The sequence below is a fragment of the Prionailurus bengalensis genome, chromosome A2 (genome assembly GCF_016509475.1).
Source record: "Prionailurus bengalensis isolate Pbe53 chromosome A2, Fcat_Pben_1.1_paternal_pri, whole genome shotgun sequence".
NCBI classification, from domain to species: Eukaryota; Metazoa; Chordata; class Mammalia; order Carnivora; family Felidae; genus Prionailurus; species Prionailurus bengalensis.
This window is the reverse complement of record NC_057348.1, coordinates 8,436,998-8,455,174: the sequence shown is the minus strand read 5'-3', so window position 1 is coordinate 8,455,174 and position 18,177 is coordinate 8,436,998. Positions and strand designations below refer to the sequence as shown.

General features: G+C 56.4%; 1 protein-coding gene across 2 annotated transcripts in view; it reads right to left on the bottom strand.

Annotated features, from left to right (window-relative positions):
* Positions 1–5,630: 5,630 nt before the first annotated feature.
* The window catches only part of LDLR (low density lipoprotein receptor), a 31,959-nt gene continuing 19,412 nt past the window's right edge, over positions 5,631–18,177 (bottom strand). For both annotated transcript variants that reach the window (XM_043586570.1, XM_043586571.1), the window contains exons 9-18: positions 17,885–18,056; positions 17,566–17,793; positions 14,891–15,009; positions 14,542–14,681; positions 12,338–12,479; positions 12,075–12,227; positions 11,642–11,824; positions 9,181–9,258; positions 7,983–8,140; positions 5,631–7,359 (exon numbers count right to left, since the gene is read on the bottom strand). In XM_043586570.1, the coding sequence (XP_043442505.1) occupies positions 7,324–7,359; positions 7,983–8,140; positions 9,181–9,258; positions 11,642–11,824; positions 12,075–12,227; positions 12,338–12,479; positions 14,542–14,681; positions 14,891–15,009; positions 17,566–17,793; positions 17,885–18,056 (1,409 nt within the window). In that variant the 3' untranslated portion in view covers positions 5,631–7,323. The remainder of the gene's footprint in view (positions 7,360–7,982; positions 8,141–9,180; positions 9,259–11,641; positions 11,825–12,074; positions 12,228–12,337; positions 12,480–14,541; positions 14,682–14,890; positions 15,010–17,565; positions 17,794–17,884; positions 18,057–18,177) is intronic.

The following is an 18,177-nucleotide window of genomic DNA, read 5'->3' as shown; positions in this document are numbered from 1 at the left end:
CCTGCTTGGAGCTCAGTTCTTCTTTCCTGAAGGTCCCTTCAGGGAGGCCGCACGAACCCAGGCTCGGAGCGGCTGTGTACGTCTGTCTCCCCAGGCAGCCCCAGGGACTGGCCGAAGGAGTGAGCAAGTGGGTAAGGAACGTGGCCTGGCGGGCGGGTTCAGGGAGGTGCCTGAGCTCACAGGGGCCTGGAGAGGCCCGGGCCCTCCGCATGCCTGGGCTCTGACTCACTGCCCAGCGCTGGCAGGATGCCTGGGACAGCCAGCAGGACAGGCTCAGGCCCACAGCCTCCGGTCTGCACCCCTACCCGTGTCTCTGCCTGTTCTCCCTCCGAGAGCCGCCCAGGCAGCGGTGGTCCCCAGCTCTTGAGTCCTGGAGGCCGGTGGCAGGCATGTCGGGTGCTGGGCCCAACCCAGTTGAGTTGGAAGCGAGATTCGGGTCCCCAGGACCAGGGAGTGGGGAGCCAGGTCACTGGTCTTGCGCCTTTAGAGCTGAGGCTTGGAGCGCCTGGGTGGCTCGGTTGGTTGGGCGTCTGACTTCGGCTCGGGTCATGATCTCACGGTTTGTGGGTTCGAGCCCCGCATCGAGCTCTGTGCTGACAGCCCGGAGCCTGCTTCGGATTCCGTATCTCCCTCTCTCTCTGCCCCTCCCCTGTTTGCACTCTGTCTCTCGCTGTCTTTCAAAAATGAATAAACCTTAAAAAAAATTAAAAAAAAAAAATAGAGCTGAGGCTTGACCCCTTTCCCCCTCTTGCACCCAACCCCCCAGGGCCAGCACGGGCCCCGCACCAGCACAAACCAGTAAGGAATATTTATCTTACAGATGGCGACACAGGCATGGCACGGTCCAGTCACTTGCCCAAAGTCACCCGTGGAGCCTGAACCCCCCCCACAGTGGGGCTGTCGGGTCCATGGGAGAGCATCTTGGCTTTTCAGATGAGAAACAGCCTCTGGGGTGGTTGCCCCTTATTCAAGGTTGAAAGAGGCCAAGCAAGGACTGGGACTCACGTCTGTGTTGGTGGAGCCAGGAGGCCGAAGTTCTAAGTCACTCGTGATAGGTGGCGGTGTGTCACATACCGGAATGCCCAGCTGACCTGGCTTGTAATCGGGGAGAACAGCCAGGGAAATGCTGAGTGTGAGCTAAGGCGGTAAAGCCCTAAGGCTGGCTGCCCTCGAGGGTCCCCACCCGGCATCTTCCTCTGAATTGGCTGGCCTTGGTCGCCATGGGCGGCCCACCCAGGCTCCCCCATGCCCCATCCTGCTGTGAGCTATGGTCAGACCTGTTCCTAGTTTATAGATCGACGGGATGGGCGAGTGCGTGTGCCCAGGGAACAGGTGTCCGAGGCTGTATTTGAACCTCAGTTGTTGGATGTGAAGCCGTGATCTGATCTTTCTGGACTGGCTGGGGACCATCTGGGAAGACTGGCTGCAGGGCGTCGTCATGGCAATCCTTGGGGTCTTGGGGACACTGTGTGTGGCCTTCATTGGGCCTGGGTGGTCCCAAGCTTCCGGCAGCCTGTCCAATTGACTCAGGAATGTGGACTGAGCGTCTGTGACCTGCCGGGCCCCCCATCGGGGAGCCACACTCCAGGGGAGGCCAATACTTACTGTGTCACGGAGGAGGAAACCGAGGCACAGAGAGGTCAAGTTATTTGTATATGTTTTCACAGCCAATGAATGGTAGAGCCAGGGTTTCAACTGGATCCAGAGTTTGTGTACTTAACTCCAACTTTCAGATCGCGATACTGTTGCTCTTGGGGGAGGCTCTGTAGGAGGCCCTGGTGAGGCGGTGTCATCGGAGCCCAGACCTGAGCCCCCCCCCCCCCCCCCCCCCCCCCGGGGACAAAAGTGTGGAGACAGTGATCCGGGCAGAGGGAACAAGTGCAAAAAGAACTGGGAGAACTGGGAGGCTTGAACGTTGAGGCAGGGGCTCGGTCGATCGCATGGGGTTGGGAGAAGGGAGTGGTTGCTTGATCGTGCAGGGCCTGCAGTCCACAGTAAGAGCTGGAGAGACTCTTCAGGCTCCAGGCAGGACCCCAGAGTTGGGACTCAGGAAGAGGGAGCCTGACGACAGCCTCTTAACACAGGCCACCTTGCAGTAGCCCAGCGTCTCTAGGGGGCTAGTCTTGCTGTCGGCCCCAAGCTCCCCGCTCCATCCGGCGCGCAGGCGGCGTGGGAGCAGAGGCTGGGGGAAGCAGAGCAGCTGGGCCTTGGGAGGGTGGGGCTCGGGTGGGAGGGAGCCCCTCCACCCAGGGCAGGAAGCAGAGCTGAAACCTGAACTGCCTGGAGGGGAGGCTGGGTAGGAGCCAGGAGTCCCAGGGGCGGCCCCGCCTCCAACCCCTCCACCCCACTCAGCTGCCCTGCTGGGCAGGGTGGATGATGTGACCGGGGCTCGCCACAGTCGGAGCCCTCAGCCTCTCCTTCATCCCTACATCCGGGAATTCACTTCCTGGGGGAGGGAACGGGGCACTGACTCCCACGGTGGGGAAGGGGCGGGAGGGGGAGGCTGCAGGGGGAGGGCAGCCTCCCCTCTCCCCCATGGACCTGGGCTCAGCCCTGCAGGCTCCAGCCTGACTCACCACAGGCAGCTGTGGTTTGGGCTGCGGGGGCGGGGGGGGGGGGGCGCAGAGGACACGGGTTGGGGTATAAGCTTAGCTGAGCAGCTTCCTCCCACCCCCGACCCTGTCCTGGTCAGAGCTACTGAGCCCCCAGAGCCGGGAGGACAGGACGGCCAGCCCCCTCTACCCTGTGCTGGGGTTGACCACCCCCAGCTGCAGAAGGCGTCTCGCCCTGCAGACCCCGCACCCCGGTGGCACTGAGCCCGCAGACCAGGGAGCTGGCACCAAGGCAGTCTTACTTGGGGCCTTCCAATGGGGGACCCTGTTCTGAGCCCAGGGAATCCGTTTCCCCCCCCCCCCCCCCCCCGCTCCTCGCAGCCAGTAGGGAGAGGCGAGTGTGGCATCTGGGTCCCCCCTCCCCGACCCCTGAGCTCGGTGACCCGAACCTCCCTTTTCCCATCTGTAAAATGGGCGCTTGATACTGTCCTCTCCTCAGAGGGCCACACCAAGGAGCATGTCCCCAAGAAGGGTATGCTCTTGTCGTGAAGCTCCGAGTCCCACGTGCCTGTGCCACATTCAGCGATGCGGTGGGAGCGCCCGGGAAGGATTTTAGTCACTGGTCCTGTTTCAACAGAAAACGGCTGGCCTGAGCCAGACACCAGAAACTTCCATCACCTCTGGCCATTCTCACGTGTGCCCTTGGCCCGGGACCCCCACCCCCACCCCCCACCTCCTGCTGCATCCTCGGGCCACCTCCACGCCCCTTCTGTTCGCCAAGCCATTTATGTTCATTTGTCCCGTTTGCCACGCGGCTGAGCATGAACTCAGTCAATCAACCAATTATTGACCGTCTGCGTGCGCCCCGACGCTTCCTGTGCGGTCTGTTCAGTTTTCACCCCCAGAGGCATTTTGGAACCTTCCCAAGACAAAAGGCGGAAGGAAGGAAGGAAGTGCCACCCTGTGGACACAGAAAAGATAACAGTCCCTGCCGCTCCCGGTGTCCCGCAGGCATGCGCAGAGCCCCCTACACGGCCTGAGCCTGGGAGGTGGGGGGTTAGCATTGACCCCAGTTTCAACCGGGGAAACTGAGGCTCTAATGGGCCCAAGGTCACCCGTCTCCACCTAGGTGGCCCGACCCAGTGTGTTCTCCTTCCCAGCTCAACTGGGTCGCCTGCTCCCAGCCCATTCCTGCCTGCCTTCCCTCTGCCCTGTGAGACAGGGAACCCCGATCCCGAGGCCCTGCTGAGTTCAGCCAGTGGGGGGCGCTGGTGGGAGAGGGCACCGGGAGGAGGGGGGACGCCGACTCCCTTTTTTCTGCCTAGACAGTGTCTCCTGGGACACTCCCGCCAGCTTCCCTCCTGGGTTCCAGTAACACCAGCCCCACCTTACACTGTTGCTCATTTCTGGCTATCTCATTGTTCTCCTGTTTGGTCTTTATTTTTAAATTTTAGAGAGACCTCAAGAGCGCTAGTGGGGTAGAGGGGCAGAGGGAGAGAGAGAAAGAGAGAAAGAATCTTAAGCAGGCTCCGTGCTCAGCATGGAGCCTGACATGGGGCTCGATCCCACCACCCTGGGATCATGACCTGAGCTGAAATCAAGAGTCAGAGGCTCAACTGACTCAGCTGCCCAGGCGCCCTCCCAATTTCGTCTTCAAAAAAAAAGATCATTTAGTATTATTTTAAATGGTGTCCCAATACATATAAACATCACATTTGCCATCTTACCCCTGTTTAAGTGTCCAATTCAGGGGCATCAAGTATGTTACCATGGCTGGCATCCCCACCATGCATCTCCAGAACTTTCAGCTCTTCTCAAGCTCTGTCCCCATGAGACACTAACTCCCCAGCCCCTGGCTCCCACCATCTACTTCCTGTCTCTACGGATGGGACTCCTCTAGGGACCTGGACTGGGACCCTAATCGCGCGAGGTGGCCTGTCATTACGGCTTGCCCCATTTGGTCTGTTATACTTGGTTCCCGGGATTAAGTTCCATCCATTGACCTGCTGTGCTCTGACTGTACCCCAGCTGCTACGTCTAGACTGGTTTGACTTGCCATGTTCAAGGACAGGGGGCCTGCCTCCGGGTCCAGACTCCGGTAAAGCCTGGGTGCACGAGAGAATGGGGGTGCGTGTACCTGGACGCCCACAGCTCTAGCCAGATGTCGCCACAGTGGAATTTGAGGGCAGATTCGCCGGTACTCACGATTATTTGGATTTGTGTTATGAAATCTCTTGCTTTACATCTTTAAAATTTTTTTTTAAATATTTATTTTTGAGAGAGAGCATGAGCGGGGGTTGGAGCAGAGAGAGAGGGAGACAGAGAATCCAAAGGAGGCTCCAGGCTCTGAGCTGTCAGTACGGGGCCCGACGCAGGGCTTGAACTCACAGACCGTGAGATCATGACCTGCGCTGAAGTCAGAGGCTTAAGGGATTGAGTCACCCGCGCGCCCCCTCTTGGTTTGAATCTTAGCAACTAATTAGGTGGGTGTTTAGCCTTGGTCTCCTCCTGTAAGAAAACTTACACCAAACCACCCCCGGAGCCCACGGGTGTGAAGGGAAGCTTCCTTCCAAATCACTCGTGTTGATTGAGCAAAGTGCGAAGGTCTCAGCCCCGGACACTCTTCCCCTCGTTTGTGCTTCTGGATTCAGCTCAAGTGTCACCTCCTGAGAGAATCCTTCCCCGGACTCCCCCCTAAAGGAATCTTCTCCCTGCCAGTCACTTCTCTCTCCGTTACCCTGTTTAACATCCTTCCAAACTAATGTTGTCGTCAGCCTCCATTTCACCTTCTAAGCTGTCAGCTCCTTGAGGGCAGACTCTTTTTAGTCACTGCAGTGGATAAAATAAAAAGGCCCTCGCCTGTATCACAGCCACCCAGTAGATGTAGTTCAGTGGGACGAGCGTGCAGACTTAGCAAAAAGTCCCAACTCGGGGAAGCGCCCCGGAGCCCGCAGCCTGTCCTGAGCTCTCGGGAATGTTCCCTTTCCAGAACTGCCTCCTGGGAAAGTCCCGCCCATGTCCAGATGGAGGAGCCCAGACAAGGAGGGGAAAAAGAGCATTCCAGGAGGAGCCAAGCGGTTCATTTAAGAAATTTAATCGATCACAGTAAGACATTCAGGCTGTAAAAACGTTCTATACAGTGGTTGTAAAAAGCGGTACCCATCCCCCAAAACAACCCAACACGGACCCATTTCTCCTGAAGGGCTTCGCGCGAAGCCCGGACGAATCATCTTTGTACAAAAGTTAAGAGGCGTCTCAGAGACAACTTCCCCCCAATGCAGAGCCCCCAGAGGGGTCACAGATGCAGCAACCAGGGTTTGCAAAAATAAATAGATCTCTGTTTCATATATATGTGATAAATGTCTAACGAATATACAAAGTGCAAACGTAACAAAAAGCGCCCCCCCCGTCCCCGCATCTGTACAGCAGTTTATTTACATGCTTCCAAAGGAGAAAAGGCTTTCACAGTTTCCTGCAGAGTAGGACGCAGTGCTTAGTGGTCATGCAGTGAACGTGGACACTCCCTGGACGACTTTAGGCAGGAATCCACAAGAGGCTAGCACTTCTTTCTTTGGTCGTGTGACATGTGTGATAGGATCAGAAAGTTTGGTTTCCAAAGTCCAATAAAAATGGCCAAGCCCAGGGGATGCCTTGCAGGGCTAAAGCGAACCGTCTTCTCGCGGGGAAATTAACGGCCCAGGGGCATCTGCACAGAAGCGGCCACAGGAGCCGGAGAGTCGTGATTGTGACTTTGATATGGGGGGGGGGGGGCGGGGGAGGGAGGCCCCAGACAGCAGGCTCATCCGCACAGACCCCTCCCACCCGGAACAGAAACCAGTGCAAAATAGGAAGAACGTCGACTTGACGCAGGATACGGCCCCGAACGAAAAAAGTGCAAGGGGACCTGGAAGGAGCTGGGGTCCAGACAGCCACACCCAGAGTGACGGGTGCTCTTAGAGGTTGGCGGCCGCTGCCTTTGCGCCTCGGGTAACGGGGTAGCTCAGGCACTTAATAAATATTAAGGACGATTGGTGGCTCGGGCTCTGGGAGCTGTCGCGGTTTCGGGGAATGGAGGGGGGGGCCCTCAGTGCCCCCCCCCCCCCCATCCGGGGATGCTGCACTTGGCCAGAGCCACAGCGACGCCAGAGTCCTGGCGTCAAGGGAGGGCACGAACCTCGCTGGGGAAACCCTAGTTTGATCCAGATCTGGGGGGAGCAGAGCAAAAGCTAACTCTGGCCGTCCAGCAAGGCAGGGGTGAACGCACTTACTCCTGAGTTTGGGGGCTCGGGCTAGAGAGGCGGGGGTCCGGCAGCTACCCAGAACCCCGGGGGTAGTGCCTGCTCTCGCGGTTCAAAGCCACGTGCGCCTCTCCCCCTGTGCGCCTCCGTCAGTGCGTCGGGAGGGGGGGGAGAAGTGAGCGGTCCCTGGAGGGGACAGAGATGTCCCCCCAGCTCCTTTGGCCTGCCCTTCTCCACTATTCCTAGAGAAAGAAAGAAAGAAAAAAAAACCCAACCCCAACCCGTTGCGTGTGCGCCGTCGGAAGCCCGTTCTGCCTCCCAGAAGAATAAATATATAAAACAAAGCTCTGGCAGGCAGGCCAAGCGGCTGCCGGCGCTGAGGCTGTGGCCACCAACAGTGCTTTCGGTCATTTCTTTCTTTGCAGGGAACAGGAGGAAGGGTGTGGCGTGGGTCAAGGGTCCTGGGAGAAAGTGTTCTTCCTGCCCGCGTCGGGCAGCAGGTTCCGGGGAAGCAGAGGACTCGAGGCGGTGGCTCAGGCCACATCGTCCTCCAGGCTGACCATCTGTCTCTGTCAACAGAAAGATAAACGCCGGAAGCGATCAGTCCAACATTCGGTAAACATGGCAAGAGGCCACCTACGCCTCGCTCCCTCCCGGCCCCACCCCGCGGCCAGCCCGGCCCATCTCGGGCCTGAACCAGCACACCGGGTTCCACCCTGGGCTCTGGGCTCCCGACCTGGGGCTCGGTCTTTCCTCCCACAGCCAGGGGAGGGCGCCTGTGAGCCCTGAGCCAGGTCAAGTCCCTCCTCTGCTCAGAACCCTCCGTGGCTCCTACCTTCTAAGAGCAAAGCCAGAATCCTCCCCATGGCCCACAAGGCCCTGCTCCGTCTGCCATGGTCCCTGTCACTCGGCTCCTCCCTCGGCAGCCCCCAAGCCCCCCGCTCCGGCCACCTCTGCGTTCCTCAGGCACACCAGCCTGCTCGGGGGCTGTCCCTGCACAGGGAGACCTGCCCCAGCCTCCTTATCTAAAATTGCACTCCCTCCCTCCCTCCTGGCCCCCACTGGCTTTCTTGTTTTCTTTCCTCTCCCGATCCCCTGTCCCCCTGCCGGTCCCCCACCACGGGAGCATCCCGGAGGACCTCACGGCCTCGCAGGGAGGAAGGGGGCCTCCAGGGCGGCGCAGGGCACCCACCGAAGGGTAGGTGTAGCCGTCCTGGCTGCAGCAGATGTGGACCTCGTCCTCCGTGGTCTTCTGGTACACGGGGTTGTCAAAGTTGATGCTGTTGATGCTTTTCAGCCGCCAGTTCTTCCAGAGAAGGAAGGTCCCGAAGCCCAGGAGGATGAGCAGCACTGCAGGGTGAGGTGGCCCAGCCCGGTCAGCAGGTGGCCCCAGAGCCCTACGTCCCCAAGTGATGCCGCCTGCAGACTCCTGGCTTCAGACTTCTATAGGGTTTTTTCGTTCCAATTTCAAGCCATACTTGTCCACTGCGGGGTCGGGGGGGTGGGGTGGGGTGGGGAACCTATCCATACACATGACCAATCTCTAACTCGAAGCCCGCTGTGACTGGCTCGCCCCGGAAATGCCCGACCGCAGTCGATTCTTCCAAGTGCTTCTGAGTCACGGGGCTCTTTCAGAAATGGGACTGTTCTCTATGGACACGGCCAAACTCATTCTCTTCTCCCATCTGGGTGCTCTCTGCCTCGTTTATGAGGGGACCCTCGGGTGGTGTGCCCTGCCCCTCCCAGATCCAGAGGACAGCCAAGGGCTCACCCAGCCCAGGTTTGTAAAAAACAAAAACAAAAACAAAACCTGGCCACTGCCCAGGGCGTGGGACAGCTTCAGGCTCTGCTGGGAGGACACAGGGTGGGGGCCTTGTTCGGGAGGCAAGGGTCCCACTGCCACCTGTCAACTCAGAGCCAGATGGCCACTGGGCACTAAAGTGCAGGTCCTGTGAGTGGGCTGGGGGTGGGGAAGGGACACCTCAGAAGGATTTCCTTAGAAAAGGAAAATCAGGTGTGATGCTAACGGAGTTATGATGGACAGGGATGGGGGGGTGTAGAACCCCCCAAACTCCCCCTACAAGAGCACCGTTTGCCAGGAGGCGCCCCTCTGGTGGCGAGAGGCCTTCCCTGCAGCCCCCTTCCCGCAGCTGACCCAGCTGCGGGGACAGCTGCGGCCCCACGGCCCAGAAGCGGCCTTACAGCAGGCGCTCGACCGGATTTGTTGAGTGAATGGGCTACAAAGGGGGCCGCAGTGATGAACAGGGCACGTGGGCGGGCGGGGGGGGGGGGGTGCCCATCTTGGGCATACAGGTGGACCGGACCGGCTGGTTGGGCAGGGCGGTCCTCCGGCGGGGAGCCGGGAAGTGGGGCGGGCCCGATGGGCTTACCGATGGGGAGGATGACGTACAGGGCCCCCACGCTCCTCGGTCTCTCCTCGTCTCCTCTGCTGGCAGCGTCGCCCAGGGCTGCTCGGGAGAGGGGAGAAAGTGAGGTTCGGATCCACAGCGAGGGCCACGGAAAACGCGGCAGGTGTGCGACCGCCGACACGCGCGAGAAAAACGCCTGGTGCTGCTCGGCGTCCTTAAAAGCTCAAAGCGACTTGGAGGGACTCCCGGGTTTGGGAGGCACCACGCTGGGGCCTTATTCATTAGCAGACACGGTTATGGAGCGGCTTTAAGAGGGCCCTTCAGCCAAGCGTTACGAGGCTCTGGGAAAGGGGCCAACGTCTGGGAGGCAAAAGCCTGCAGGTACGTTCTCAACAGTTGGTGAGGTCGCTGGTGGAATTTTTCACCCTGGGTCTGCATTTGATGGAAATGAGACCGTTCTGGGTGGGGCAGCGGCCACCACGTGACTCCATACCATGCAGCAACCCCAGTGCCTGGCTTGGATCGCACCGAAGCGCCCTAGTCCTGTCTCAACTGTCCCCAGTTAATAAATATTGGGGGAGACCTCGTTACGCAACCATGAATGTGCACCTGAGCCCTGCAAGGGCCCCGTGCAAATCAAAGTTTAAAGTCCTTCAAGCAGGCAAACAGGCTGGGAAGACTGAAAGACCACACCTGGGTCACATGTACGTAGGTCACCAGTTAAAGTCAACCCCACCTGGGTGCATGGAATTTCTACTTTGACATCGGCTCAGATTTAAGAAAACTTAACAGAAATAACTTAAGGTGGGGTGCCCGGGTGGCTCAGTCGGTTAAGCATCCGACTCTTGATCTCGGCTCAGGTCATGGCCTCATGGTTCATGAGACTGAGCACAGAGCCTGCCTGGGATTCTCTCTCCTTCTCTCTCTGCACCTCCCCCTCCCTCAAAGTAAATAAATAAATAAACATTAAAATAAATAAATAAATAAATAAGGCAGCAGCAAGATCTTTGAGAAGTTTTTCCCTTAAAAGGACTCATTCACCAAAATCGAGACGCCCTAGACAGGCCTGCTTGTGAAATGGGTTTTCAAGCAGGGGCACCCCCCAAGCAACAAGGTTTCCCGGCCTCCCTTGACCACAGCATTCCCCGCTTTACCTTGTTTATGGCTGCACAGGGGCTTTAGCTACTCTGAGTGGGGGAAAATGTCTGAAACTTGCTGATGCGCCCCTTTTTTTTCTGGTCAAAAAAAAGTCTAGGGGCTCCATTTTCTAGCTGATCGAACTCCAGGACAGGGGCCCTCTGGTGGCCAAAGAGATGAATGGCAAGTCTTCCACCGATTTCACCGAGAGCCCAGCTCTGACCTTGAGACTGGTAGGGTGAGGACAGCGAGGCCCTACCCACAAGCAAAAACTTAGAGCCTCCTCCCTGCCTCCCACCAAAAAGACTTTAGTAATCAAGTAACATCCTAATGTGTGTGGTGTTTTCTGGTTTTTGTTTAATAAAAATTAAGGCCAAGATCCCATGACAAAGGATCACATTTTTAGGAAGACAGGATCTGACTCTACACTTGCCTCTTTGAGACCCTGGCTCTGATCAAACTATATTTACAAAACCAAGTGTTTGGCCCATAGTTTGGTGATTTTTTTTTTTTTTTTTAATGTAGTTGGGCACCTGGGTGGCTCAGTCGGTTAAGCATCTGGTTTTGGCTCAGGTCAGGATCTCACGGTTTGTGGGTTCGAGTCCCCCATTGGGCCCGCTGTTGTCAGCTCAGAGCCTGCTTTGGATCCTCTGTCTCTCCCTCTCTCTGCCCCTCCCCTGCTCATTCTCTCTCTCTCTCCCAAAAATAAACATTAAAGAGGCACCTGGGTGGCCCAGTAGGTTAAGCATCTGATTTTGGCTCAGGTCATGATCTCACAGTTCGCAGGTTCAAGCCCTGCATCGGGTTCTGTGCTGACAGCTCAGAGCCTGGAGCCTGCTTCCAATTTTGTCTCCCTCTCTCTCTGCCACTCCCCTGCTCATGCTCTGTCATGAGTGCGCTCGCTCGCTCTCTTGAAAATAAACAGTAAAAAAATACTAAAAAAAAATAATGTAGTAAAATATTATTTAAGTGCTGGGCTTTGGGTATGCCCTCAGATGGTGCCCAAGGGAGTGCCTCACCGCCTCACCCTGGCCCTGTTGGGCAAGTGCCTGAAAACAGGTCATCAAAGGGGCCTCGATAATGTTTCAGGTCCCCGTGCCTGGAGGACTCTGGGATAAGCCACCACCACGCACCCAAAGCCTTCACACGCCTTAGGGGGGGTTGGCGGGCACTGTTATCAGCCCCATTTAACAGCGAGGGGAACGGAGGCTTCCGCGAGGCACAGGCCAGGTCAGAAAGTGCAGAAGCGAAAGGTAAGCCCACTCCATCCCTTCACCAAGATTCCCTTGGCCCATCGAGCTGCCCGAGCTGTTAAACTGGGGCCCAGGGTAGTCCCGACGTCTACCTTGGTGGGACACCGTCACCGTCTCAGGCGTGGTGAACTCAGGGCTGGCCACGGACCACGGGCCGGCTGTGTGCTTTGGCCCCGCGGTTGGGGGGCGCACTGTCGTCCTCACGGCTGTGGAGCGCACCGTTGGCCTGACCGTGACCGTGGAGGTCGCCCGGGGGGTCACGACAGGTTCGGGCTCTGAAAGAAGAAACATCTCCTGAGTGCCCCGTGGCCCAAGTGCCCCTCTGATAACTGTGCTGCTCGTGACCACGGAGAGGAAGTGCGTGCCGTTGGCCACAAAGAAATAAAATCAATGTAGTGAAACTTGAAACCCGCTAGTAACTGTGTCGTTATTCCATCATTGGTTGTACTCCAAACGGGAGATTCACGAGTGTTACAGACACAAGGGTGGCGGAAGCAGGACTCGTGCCCAGGCTGGTGCCCCTACCTATGAGGCAGCTCCTCATGTCCTTGGCCAGCAGCATGCCATCCGGGCAGGCACAGGTGAACTTGGGTGAGTGGGGGTTGATCTGTGGGGCCGGGAGACACAGGTACTGGCAACCACCGTTGCGGAGGGCCGTCCTCTCACACCAGTTCACCCCTGAGGCGGAAGAGGCAGGGAGTCAGGGTGAGAACAGGATTAGAAAATTCTGGAAAGTTCCAGAAATAACAGCAGGGAAGCGGAGGGGGGAGCAGTCACCCCGTCTTTACCTCTTGGCTGTGTGAGTTTGTGAAAAAGGACAATGTCCTCCGGGGACAACAGGTTTTCTGCTAGCAGATTAATGTCTGAGCCGGTGAGGCGGTTGGCACTGAAAATGGCTTCGTTGATGATGTCCGTCCAAAATACTTTATCCTATATGGGCATGAAAAGAGACGGCAGATCCCATTAACCATGGGCAGAGGGCACACGAATCTCCGGGAAGAAGCAGCACTAGGTGGCACTAGCCTCGTTTATTTTTTCTTCAAAAAAAGTTTTGGGGCGCCTGCGTGGCTCAGTTGGTTGAGCGTCTGACTTCGGCTCAGGTCGTGATCTCACGGTCCGTGAGTTCGAGCCCCGTGTCGGGCTCTGTGCTGACCGCTCGGAGCCTGGAGCCTGCTTTGGATTCTGGGTCTCCCTCTCTCTCTGCCCCTCCCCTGCTCATGCTTTGTCTGCCTCTCCCTCTCTCTCTCTCTCTCTCTCTCTCTCTCTCTCTCTCTCAAAAATAAACATTAAAAAATTTTTTTACAAAATAAAAAAGTTCTAATTGTGGGGCGCCTGGGTGGCTCAGTCGGCTTGGGGGTCCGACGACTTCGGCCCAGGTCACGGTCTCACAGTTTGTCTGCTGACAGCTCAGAGCCTGGAGCCTGTTTCAGATTCTGTGTCTCCCTCTCGCTCTGCCCCTCCCCTGCTCACACTCTGTCTCTCTCAAAAATAAATAAAAACATTTTTAAAAACTCCAAAAGTTTAAATGTATAAAATACACACAAAACTGACCATCTTAACCCTTTTTCAGTGTGTTCAGTAGCATGAAATACATTCACATGGTTGTGCAGCCCTCCCCACCACCCATGCCCCAAACTTTCTCATCTTCCCAAACTGAGACTCTGTCCCCATGAAATACTGACCCCCCCCCCTCCCCCATCTACTTCCTGTCTCTATGGATGGGACTCCTCTAGGGACCTCATGTAAGTGGAATTCTACAGGGGCACGTGGGTGGCTCAGTTGGTTAAGCATCTGACTCTTGATTTCAGTTTAGGTCATGATCTCACGGTTCACAAGTTCCGGCCCCACATCTGAGGTTCGAGCCTGCTTGGGATTCCGTCTCCCCCTCTCTCTGCCCCTCCTTTGCTCGCCCGCATGCGCACTTAAAAAAGTTAAAAAAAAAAAATGGAATTCTACAGCATCTGTCCTTCTGTCCTTTTGTGTCTGGCTTAGTTCCCTCAAGGCTCGTCCGTGTTGGAGCATGTGTCAGAATTTCCTTCCTTTTTCAGGCTGAACCACATTCCAGTGTATAGATACACATCTTGTTTAGCAGATCAGCTCTGATGGGACACCCAGGTCGCTTCCACCTCTGGGCTGTTGTGAATCCTGCTGCTTGAACACGGGTGTACGAATATAGCAACATTTCCTCAGAGCCGTTCTCTGCTGTGGCGCTACTCGGGCCAGACAACCCACTTTGGCCGGTCCCCTCTTCTCTTTGAAGGGTGGTCACCAGCCTCTATCCGCTAGGAACTAGTAACCCCCCCTCAAGTGCAACAACCAAAGTCTTCAGAAAGTGCCAAATGTCCCCTGGGCGGCAAGATGGCCTCCAAGTGAGAATTCCTACTCTAAGACTCTTTTGGAGAGGGCGTCCTCGGAGGGCTCTGTTGGGAGAGTGTGTGATTCTTGATCTCAGAGTCTTGAGTTCGAGCCCCGCACTAGGGGTAGAGTTTACTTAAGAAAAAAAAAAAAGAAAAGAAAAGAAAAAAAAGCAACGTGGGGGCCCCTGGGTGACTCAGTTAAGCGTCTGACTGTTGATTTCGGCTCGGGTCACGATCTCATGGTTTGTGGGATCTAGCCCTGCGTCAGGCTCTGTGCTGACAGCATGGAGCTTGCTCGAGATTCTCTCTCTCAACCTCTCTTTCTGTCCCTCCCCCATTTGTGATCTCTGTCTCAAAAAATTAACATAAAAAAACCCCCCCAAAAACCAAGCAACAACTAACTCTTTGACTCTTTTGATGAGAAGAATATAGAAATAACTCCAGATCTAAGACCTTTTTACAGCCACAGACAGTCTTCTAAGTTAGTCCTGGCTTGGATGAACTAGACAACGTGGGCTGACCCATTAGCCTGAGCGCTTATGCCTCCTATGTCAGTCGTGCTCAGTAACCGGGACTTGGATGTGAATTCCCTCAGGCGCCCGCCCAAGGAGCAACCACTTGCTTCCAGCCCCCACCTCAAAGATGGCCAAGGAGAAGGGGTGTGCCAGCTTTTTCTCATCCTCCAAAACGGTCTTCCGGTTCCCCCCGTTGACATCAATGCTCGAGATGGAGTGGAGCTTGGAGTCGACCCAGTAGAGGCGGCCACCAGAAAGATCTAGAACCCACAGTGGACAAGGAGAGGTCACACGCCGACGCCCAAGGGGCCCGGGCCTGGCCACTCCACTCCCCGCAGGAAGGAGCGCCCCCAAGGACCCGGCGACGATGCGCCCAGAAAAGTAGCCCCAACAACCCACCACCATGTAGGAGTGACAACCCCATTCCGGGGCCGTGTGGACCCCAGGGACCACGGTCCCAAGGACATACCCAGGGTGATGCCATTGGGCCACTGGATGTCCTCCGTCACTAGCGAGTAAACATCGATGCCGTTCAGACCCCCCTTCTTGATCTTGGCGGGGGTTCCCCAATCCGTCCAGTACATGAAGCTGGTGGGGGAGTAGCATGAACAGGAGAAGGTCAGTGGGGGAGGCGCCCAGCGTGCCCTGAAGAGCGGCCCCCATCTGGAGCAGCAGGCCAGGAATCGGAAGAAGCCCCCCAAGGAGACCTTGGACTGGTTCTTCTGCTACCCTAGTGCCTGCAACATGGGGAGAACTGGCAGGATTTAGAACCTTCCAGAACAAAGGGAGACTTTGATTCCAACGTCAGGACCAGGACCCGTAATGTATACCCTTCAGCCTTTCTGAAGGCTTTGATACATTTTTAATTTTATAATTTTTTTTTTGCCTTTAAAAAGATTTTTTTAATTGTGGCAAAATATACGCCACATAAACCATCTTGATTGTTATTTATTTATTGTGTTTGTTTTTGAGAGGCAGAGAGAGACAGAGCATGAGTGGGGGAGTGGCAGAGAGAGAGGGAGACCCAGAATCCGAAACAGGCTCCAGGCTCTGAGCCGTCAGCCCAGAGCCCGACGCGGGGCTCGAACCCATGAACCGTGAGATCACGACCTGAGCCAAAGTCAGACACTCAACTGGCTGAGCCACCCAGGCGCCCCAAACCATCTTGATCGTTTTTAAGTATCCAGTCAGTGGCATTAAGTACACATAGACTGCCATGCAGCCATCCCCGGAACTTTCCCATTTTCCCAAGCTGAAACTCTGACCCCATTAAATGCCGCCTCTTCCTTCACCTCCCCCAGCCCCCCGCACCCACCACTCGGCTTTCTGACTCTATGAATGGGACTCCTCTAGGGACCCCCTGGAAGTAGAATCCTATAATATGTGTCCTTTTGTGTCTGGCTGCTTGCACTTAGCATAATGTCCCCAAGGTTCGTCGCTGGTGCCAGAATTTACTTCCTTTTTGAGACTGAGTAAAATGCCATTGGGTGGACGGACCACATTTAGTTTCTCCTTCGTCCACTGGGGGGGCCCATACCCTGGCAGCTGTGAACGTGGGGCTACAAATCCCTGCTCACATGCCTGCGTTCGCTGCTTTCCCATCTACACTGAGAAGCGGATCTCCGATGGCTTTTGAGCCTCTGAAGAGATGCTCGAACTCACAAGTAGACAAACGTACCAGCAGTCGCCCCATAATGACCGGCAAGAGTGAAAACCTGCTGCCGACAGTGAGGGAAAGGAGTCTTCGGGTGCCCTTCTGGACGGAGGGTCGGTTTCACAATCCAGGTGCTGAACGACAATTTGCTGCTCTATCCACGCCCGTACCCCCGGAGCTAGTAATCCAACTTCCGGAATGAAGAATCTAGAATCTACAGTCCTGCAGGTAAACTGCAGTGACTCACATTCAAAGGTATTCAAAGGGATCTGCAGCCTTTGTGTGAGGTAAGGGGGAAAAATAACTAAATTGCCACACACTGGGTACAAGGAAATCGTGGCTCAACAAGCCAACAGGGAATGAACCCCATACGCCAAACGAAAAAGCCAGATGAACACTGCGTGATCACGTGTGGCTATTTGTGGGGGGAAAGAAACACGAGAGCAGACGGCACACGCGCACACACACACGCACGCACCACAACTTGTATCTAAGTGGTTTTCTCCGGGAGTCTCTCTCTTTCTGAAAGCTGCGGGAATAAAGTCACTCAACCGAGTGGCCCTCCGCCAAACAAGAACAAATGTTTTGTTCGATGGGGACCCAGGCCTACCTGCACCCCAGCTCTAGCCCACCTGATTCGTGCTTCTCTCCCAAGTTCCCCTTTCCTCTGATTGTTGCCGCCAGGCTGCCCTTCCAGAATTGTGCAATTCCACACCCAGCAGGTGTGGTGTAACAGGCGCAGTACACGGGGCGGGGACACGGGTACCCCCCAAGTGGGCCCCGGAGCTGCTGAGTCAGCCGCGGGCCCTGTAAACACCCTCCTGGGGGCTCCGAGGCGTGGCGACCTTCACTCCCTGTGACGTCCTCCCCAAAACTACCATCAGGGCTGACTGTTCTGACCTTTCCTGTCCAGGCACAGGATACTCGGCCATAAAATCCCAAATCGGGATTTAAATAAGTACTAATTTTGAATACCATTTTAAACATCCCTACTTTGGGGCGCCCGGGTGGCTCAGTCGGTTAAGCGTCTGACTCTTGGTTTCGGCTCAGGTCTTGATCTCATGATCTTGTGAGTTTGAGCCCCCGCATCGGGCTCTGTGCTGACAGCATGGAGCCTGCTTGGGATTCTCTCTCTCTCCACCCCTCTCCTGCTCACACCATCTCTCTCAAAGTAAATAAATAAACTTAAAAAAAATCCATATTCTAACTTCTGGTTTTGGGGCCCTCGTCCTGAGGGCACAACTTTCCAGGGCCCGCTGCCATCTCGGGGACCGCAGCGAACCTCAAGAGGGATCGGCCCCTGGCTCCCAAAGGGTGGGTGGGGGAAGGGCGACTGTTCAGGTCCTGCTTTTTCCTGAGAGCAGGAGCCACTGTGGCTGGGGACAGTCCAGCTCGGGCACACGCCTTCCCCGGTTGGAGCCCTAACCAGTTCTTGAACCCCGCCCGTGTTCTCCATTCCTTCCGTGGCCCTCAGCTTTAGCAGCACCCACCCGTGAACGGGATCCACCACGATGGCACGTGGCTTAGAGCCTTTCTCCTTGAAGAGCGTCTTTCTCTTCACACCCTTGGTGTCGGCCACGGAGACGGTGCCCAGGATGGAGTCTGTCCAGTATATGTTGCTGTGGATCCAGTCCACCGCCAGCCCGTCGGGGGCCTGGAGGTCCTCGCTGACGACGGTGTCATAGGAGGAGAAGCCGGGGGCTCTGTCGATTTGGGTGCTGAGGGGGAGGAGCAGGGGAAGGAGAGCGTCAGTGAGAGGGGCCCCCACGCCACCGGGGGTTGAGCACTGGGTGTGGCTCCAAGGCTCACCTGTAGATCTTCCTTTGGGACAGGTCGGACCAGTATATTCTGTTGCTGGCCACCTCGGTGTCCAGGGCAACCACGTTCTTCAAGTTTGGGATGAGGCTGGTGTATTCGCTGCGGTCCAGGGTCATCTTCCTCACCTCGTGGCGGTTGGTGAAAAACAGGTAGGCGATAGTGCCTGGGAACACAGGAAGGACGCTCAGGGGAGCAGAAGGACCCCCCGATTCCCGCTTGTCACCCTTTGGGGTCTGACTGAACCAGAGAAGACACCCAGGATGGGGCGGAAAAGGCCCCCCTAG